Source organism: Dryas octopetala, chromosome 1 (genome assembly GCF_963921425.1).
Source record: "Dryas octopetala chromosome 1, drDryOcto1.1, whole genome shotgun sequence".
NCBI classification, from domain to species: domain Eukaryota; kingdom Viridiplantae; phylum Streptophyta; class Magnoliopsida; order Rosales; family Rosaceae; genus Dryas; species Dryas octopetala.
This window is the reverse complement of record NC_141366.1, coordinates 13981000-13988801: the sequence shown is the minus strand read 5'-3', so window position 1 is coordinate 13988801 and position 7802 is coordinate 13981000. Positions and strand designations below refer to the sequence as shown.

Genomic DNA, 7802 nt, shown 5'->3' with positions numbered 1-7802 from the left:
AAATTTAGTAGTTAAAATCAATGAACCTAAAAAAAACATATACTGACAATCCAAACTTCTTTAAATTAACATGGTTTCAACGACAGGGCGGCATATATGAGCCGTACGCCTTTGAGATAGTTCTAGAGGACTTGCTGCTTATTTTATTATAGAGGACTTGGGATCAAGTTGGGAAGACCTTGTTTATTTGATAACAACTAGCAAGCCAAAGAGAGCAAGTCCAAATTTTAGGTCCCTAGCTAGCTAGCTAGCTTATGCAGGCACGGGCTCGACAAACAGAGAAGCTACATGCTCCTTAAGTCCAATTCCAGCATGAGTAAAGCCATCTCCATACTTGTATAGAACTTCAGTTACACGTGCTTGATTGATAATTATCAGTAGGAGGGGCATGGTGATAGTGGCTGGGTACTGGAGCCACCCTTTGGTCATGTCCTTCCATGCATCACTCACTTGTTTACTTAGTTCCATTATTGCTTCTTCGCCTGTGGCACCATATTGTTTCATGTAGCATTCCACAGCTGAGGCAACATCATTCCTTTTTTCACCGAACTACATGCATACACAGACACCAAAGTTAATTAAGGTTAAAAGAGGTTATGTATGCTGACGCATATATGGATGGACATAAGTACTAGCTCTCTTAAGAGACTTAAATGGGAGTCGACGTCCATGATTTGATCAAAGGTTGGATTCACTTTAATGAATTGTTGATTCCAATGGCTGTGTTCAACTCACCATTAAATATATTATTCCACACTTATTTTTCTATTTAAATATCTTAGTTGAGCATTAATTTATGTATGTATGAAGAAGGTGAATGAAAAAAGAGAGATCGAGTTGTAAACGACTTTATTAAAGTGCGAATTATATATACAATATATACGTACCTGGTAGGACACCATGTCATTTTTGAGTCTGGCAACTGCACATGCAGCCTTTAAAATCTTAGGTTCACTGAACAACCAATCCAAGGAGTCTTTTGTAACAGTAACTCCCATTCCAACAACAACAGATGTGATTACTGGCTGAAACAAGGATGTAGCAAATCCGGCTACCGGCATATGTTCATCCGTTGTTGGTTTGTATTTCTGGTGGAACCATTTGGCTTCCTGGAAGTAACCTCTAACTATGACTTTCATCTGAGAGACCAAAATACACAAGCATTGATCAATCACTTTCTATAAATATTACATGCATATATATATATAAATATAAATAAAGGAAATCACAGTTTATATCCCTCGAGCTAATAGCAGGTCATTATAATTTTATTTTTTAATTTGTAAATAATGTTCTCATGTTATGGAGAGCAGGAGGCCGAATATATTCATATTAACTAAAATTCATATTAATTAGAATAAAAAAATTATAAATGGTACAAAAACAGAAGAGTTACCTAGAATATAATTTTTTTTTATCCGGACTATTACAACTCATATTATTCAAGTTCATGGTAATAATATAAAAACTAAAATATATTCATATTAAAAAGTTAGTCAGAATATATATAAAAAACAAATATGTGTAGGGAAGCCCGCGACCGTGATGGTGGTACCTGATCTATCTCTCTTTTTTTTTTTTTTTTTTTTCTCTTGAGAGGATACTCCGATCTCTCCTAAGAGAATGGAAGGAGTGTATAATGAGAGAAAAATGGGTATCCAAATAGGAACCATCCTTTTAAAGTAACTTAGTTTTATTTCTAATAAGGCCCATACTGACTTTTAAAGTGGCCTGAGTTTATATTTATTAGTGCCCAGCTCATTAGTACAGCTGCAAAGAACAAAATAGCCAATGAACGGACTTGGCAAGCACAGAATAATCGAACAAGGGCCCCCAAGTGTAAAAGATTAGCGCATAATCAGATGCATTTCACTTCTACTTGGTTATATAATATATTTATAAATATTTATAGAGGGTCATTCCGTTGAAGCATACATTATTTTAGGTATAATGTGGTATGATTTTGTGGGATTTACTCAATATTGTAATTCGATGATCGGAGCTATATATTTTTTAAGTTTATATACAAGGATCATTTCTGTAAAAAATTATATAAATTGAAAACTATTAAGAAATCTAATTATGATCAAATAAATAGACAAATATAGTGATTTCGATAAATATACATTTGACATGATGACCATTTAATCAAATGATTAAACATTTTCCGATTTATTTAATTTTTTGTAGGGATGATATATGAATTGAGATTTAGAAATTCTACGGTTTCGACCATTAAAATACAATGCAGAGTCATATATACATTAAGCTATAAATAAAATTTTTATGGGTCCCGTTCAATGCGGGGACCATGACGATCGTCCCTCCCGCCCGTGCTCAGGGCTAGCCCTACATGGGCCGTAAGCCATGCAAATTTATTCTTTTTTGTTAACATAGAAGTCTTAGGAACCTAGGATTCCCTTTCCTTTTGGGTTCGACTCCTTCAAGTATTAGGAGTCTTGTTGCTTTTCTAGTTGTCTTAATGTATATGGTTTTCTTGTAGGCCAAGTATAGGGTTGTATATATACGTGTAACTTGTATGATCAATGCTAAGCAATTACACTTCTACATTTTTAGTGTTTTTTTAGGTAAGGTTAACCCAAGTCCACCCTAGCTTAGCCCACTCCAACGTCCTAGCTCACCGACTCCAACCTACCCCAACCCACCCCTGCTCACCCCACATTAAAAACCTAAATTCGTCCTGATTGTGAGACCACTCGCATATAATGTATTTTAACAATTCAAACTGTCTATTCTTTAGATTTACCATCAAGGATCATTTATGCAAAAATTTTAACAAAATTTAAAATCGTTTAGTCATCCAATTATCATAAAAAGAAAATGAATATAATGTTTCAGATAAACATATAAATGATTGCCATAATAATAAATTGTCAAACGATTTCTAAATTAGTTTCTTTTTTGCATAGATGATTTTTAAATAATTATCTAAAAAATGAACAGTTTGGATTATGGAGCCACAATCTGAGGTGGGCCTTAACAAAGTTGTCCTCACTTTTCTTAAAATGAGGACATCCTCATAAGAGAAGGACTATATATATATAGGAAGACTCCATTGTAGGATCCTACAAATAATTTTATTTGTAGGATACCTTGTGGGGCCCACTCCCATCTATTTTCGACAATCTGAACCGTCTATTTTTTAGACCTCTATTTATAGATCATCCTTGCAAAAAATTAGCCAAATCGAAAATTATTTGCCTATCTAACTTTGATCAAACAAATAGACAAACCAAATTTTTTTTAATAAAACCGTCCATTTGTTTGATCAAAGTTAGATAGGTAAATGATTTCCAATTTGGCTAATTTTTTGTAAGGATGATCTATAAATAGAGGTCTAAAAAATAGACGTTCGGATTATTGAAAAACTACATGGGAGTGGGGCCCATGAGGGATCCTATATTTAGTGTTAAATGTAGGATTCTACAATGGAGCCTTCCTGTATATATATATATATATATATATATATATATATATATAAATACACACTAATTCTCTTTGCATGACATTTGTTCTTTAACAAAGAACAACATAAGTATTTTTATAATATTTTTCCATTTTTTACAAGGTTCAATATTTTAAGGTATATGGTTACATATTTTAGGATATAAAATTATTGTTTGAGGTTAGATTTTAGGTTTTAACTCTTGAGTTTTGGACGGTACTCGGGAGTTAAAATCTAAAATCTAACCGAGAAATTAACAAGAACTCAAAATTATGAGAGTTAAAACCAATGAATAGATCTTAATTAACGATTTATACCCTAAAGTATTAAACCTTGCCAAGAATAAGATCAAAAAGTGAAAAAAAGAAAAGTCATTAAATATATGCGTATAAAAAACCCACGTATGGTGGTAAGCTAATGTGGTCAGATAAATATGTACAAATAGTATTATCCATATTTAATTTACACTCATTTCTTATACTATAATAATATAATATTTATTTATATGTTTTATATATTATTTTCTTATTCAAAGATGTCGACCCTCTTCAAAAAATTAATGTTTTAGGTCCGTCCCTATGCATGGTTAAATATTTCCTGGCCGGTAACAATAGCATGCAGATTCAGAATTGAGGCTTACTGATTCTCTCGCATAGTGGATGCCATATAAGTTCCCCTCATTTGCAAGCTTTTCTGCAAGTTCACTGTAAACATCCAATAGTGCCTGATAACATACTTGCATATACTCTGGCAGTGGATCCATGGCAGAGATGTCCCACCTGATGATCAAATAAAATAAGTTAATTAATTAAGACTATATATATATGTATGCCAAGCGAATTAATTAATCAGCTAATTAACTACAGTTCTAAGGTTTGGAATGAAAGGATATATAATTGACAGTAGGTATAATAATATCTCAAACCTCTCAATAGCTTCAGTAAAAAGCTCTACTTCTTCAAGAGTGCCCTGCACATCATAAATGTCATCTATAATGGTTGTCATGATAGTAACTTTGCATACTGTCCTCCTAGCAAGGCAATATTCTGGCTGAGAGTAGACTGCTACAGCCCAAAGGTAGGACTCAATTAATCTGTCTCTCGCAAAGGGTAGTTTGTTTACAAAGTCCAAGTCCTTCCACCACCTGAATTAATTAATTACATAATTAATAATACTTTAGTATAACAATTAATTAGTAATTATATATATATCACTATTAATTTCTTTAATTTTCAATAACTACTGTAAGAACACATGACAACTGATATCTGACAATAATGTATATATATATATATATTAACCTTGTAATTTCACTTAGTTCTTTCTGATGGACTTGCTGCAGTAGATTGAAATCCAACTTTGCAAATGTGAGGAGAGTTTCTTCATGTGAATCGTATTCCGGGTAGAGAGACAAGTAATGCCTTGCTTCTAGCCTTGGTATGCCCTTCCAGAGTGGCTGATATAGGGCATGAGTTACCTGTTTTGAAAGTGGGCCTGGGAGGCCCAAACGCTGTGCTTCAGCCGAGTAGTACTCAAGATGGGAGGTGGTGAAGGTAAGTGCCTCATCTAGTATATCCTCTCCATGCATTCTAAGATGTGTGGATTCGTACAAACTTAATAGTCCCCGTACATCTTTGATAAGCGATTCTTTAAATTTTCCATCACCATCCTTGAACTTGCTGAACATGTCTACTTCACCAACCAATGCATTACATGATTAGAGGAAGAAAAACTAGAATTATATATAAAAATGTTTGAGCCATGTTTAATTAATTTGCATTGCTGATCAGACATAATGACCAAAAAAATGTACTCTATAAAAGTAGCCTCCATTAGAAAAGTTACTCTCACACAACTCTCAACAAAAATGCTCAAATATCTCAATCAAACTCTCCGCTTTAAATTAGTCTTCTTTACAGTACGTTTTTCTAAGTTCTTTTCTTAGTTTAATTATCTTTAATTAATTTGCTGTCAAAAAAATTGTCTTTAGTATTTGCTATACTAAGAACTAGTTCTCTTTGTATCAATCATATGACAACTTCTCTTTGTATCATGCATGTTAAGGATTAAATTCGGTTTCGAGAAAAAGTCGGGATTTAAAATGACAACTTCTACTTTTCTTGTTTTGTTTTTCATATATCAACAAGAAAATATTCAAATTTAGTTTGCATAAACAAAGTGAAATTTGGCGACATAAATATTTACTTTAAATTCCTTGGCCAAAATTTTTTTACCTTAAATTCTAGCCGAATAGGTGGCATTTTCAAAATCTCAACACAATCAAGTTTTAGTAAAAAGTCACACCTACTAACTGCCAAATAAAAAAGTCAGACTCATCACCACTCCCACTACCACCACGGTGGTCCGTCACCACCACCCCCACCTTACCATATATTATCATCTACCCCATCTTCATCACAGCCGTTACTACCCCAACGACCGTGAAATACTTTAAGGGAAAAAAATAAATGTCTACTGAATTGGAGAGAACTTACCGCATGAAACATTATAACCTTGTTGTCTAAGCAATCGAAAACGAAGAGCAACAATGTAAAGGTCATCAATATCATTTTCTTGGCCATCACAGTCATATGAATTCTTGTGAATTTTCTCCAAAATTCCGTCAATTTCATTCTCAAAATGGTAGGACACGCCTAAGCGCTGAATGCCATCAATCAAGTCCAGTTTTTGTGAAGGCTTTTTATCTGTAGTCATTAGCATCCTCCTCACTTCTTCCTTCAATTCTCGGACATGTTGCTCTGTTTTAATATTTGCAGTTTCCTACACGTACGTGTACAGACAAGTTGAAAGGGAGAATTAAAACGTATGTCATCCATGGTGCAAATTCAAATCATTCAACATTAATCTATATATTATGAAATCAAAATAAATGTGGCATTGAATTAGTGTTAGGCTGTCCTACCATAGAAGCATATCGCAAGAAATGGTCCCCCCAAATGCTGGGAGAAAAATCAGCTGGACATCGATTAACATCACCAGTGGCATTTGGAGTTTGAGCTTGAGACGCTGAAATTTGAGCAGGCATTAAGCTCTAATTCCAAATCTGGAGCACTTGGATATTGTTTAAATGCTTTGGTATCAAGGGCTGGTGTGAGTTGAAAAGCTGTGGTGCTTTACTATTTATAATGAAATAACTAGCTAGATCCAACTGGAAGCGTCCCTCTCGAGCCTTTTTTTGTTTTTTTGTTTGTTTTGAAAAAAAAAATGAAGATCGTGATTCGTGAGCCGCTTTTTTAAAATCTAAACAGTCTTTTCAATTTGTGAGACAAAGAAAGTCTAGATGTCATCCTACTCGATCTTTCAATTAAGCTTCCCCGGTTTGGGGTAGGGGTCGGCAATGGGCCGAGCCGAGTTAGCCCGGCCCAAATTTTTCGGGTTCGGACAGGGCTTGGGCTTGAATTATAGGAGCCTAATAGGGCTTTTGGGCCGGGCCGGGCTTGGGCTTTAATACACAAGCCCAAGGCCGGCCCATCGGGCTTTGGCTTTCGGGCTTGGAGGGCTGGGTCGGGGTAGGCCCGAACAGGCGGCCCAGAATGGGCCCAAATCCTGTTTAGACACATATATATCTTCAAAAAAAAAAAAATGTAGGATTTTGACTATATTGTGATTTAAACATGAGACCTCATATAACAAGCTTCAACTCTCAACCAACTAAGCTAACTAGTTTATTTGTTAAGTTTGTGAATCATAACATATTTAATAGCTCTTTCGTTTGTTTACTTCAATAAATTATTAATATGCTTATTAAGTTATTATATAATACTATTATGTTAGTAATAGTGTAATACTATAAATAATAAACTTTTAAAATTATATATAACATTATAACTATAATAAAATATAAATTTACATATGTTTTATTATATATTTTATTACATATTTTTATAAACAAACGATGCAATTGTGTTTTCAACGATCCAAACCGTTCAAATTTTAGTTCCTCACTCAAAGATAATTTGTGCAAAAAATAAGCTCAATCGGAGATGTAAAAGTGACATAACGGTGGTCGAATTAATGAGCGATCGTGGTTTTTCTAATGATAATCAAATGAGTAGATGAATTTCAATTTGGCCGATTTTTTGTAAGGATGATCTTTGACTATGAACATAGAAAATGAACAGGTCAGATTGTTGAAATCACGTTGTGGTCTTCATAATTATGGAAACAACAAGGTTTCAACGGAAAAGTTATTAGAATTATACTCTTCAAGTGTATTTATATGTAGAAGCTCACATATAGATCGTGTTTTCAACGATCCGAACCGTTCAAACTTTAGTTCCCCACTCAAAGAGAATCTTTGCAAAAAATTAGCTCA

At 33.9% G+C, this 7802-nt stretch overlaps 1 protein-coding gene across 1 annotated transcript; it reads right to left on the bottom strand.

Annotated features, from left to right (window-relative positions):
* Positions 1 to 252: 252 nt before the first annotated feature.
* On the bottom strand, positions 253 to 6512 carry LOC147298187 ((-)-germacrene D synthase-like). The gene is made up of 7 exons (XM_086229976.1): positions 6390 to 6512; positions 5962 to 6247; positions 4768 to 5155; positions 4392 to 4610; positions 4107 to 4245; positions 888 to 1139; positions 253 to 549 (listed from the first exon to the last, which is right to left on the bottom strand). Exons 1-7 carry the CDS (start codon positions 6510 to 6512, stop codon positions 253 to 255), a joined length of 1704 nt encoding a protein of 567 aa, XP_086086102.1.
* Between the last annotated feature and the right edge of the window lie 1290 nt (positions 6513 to 7802).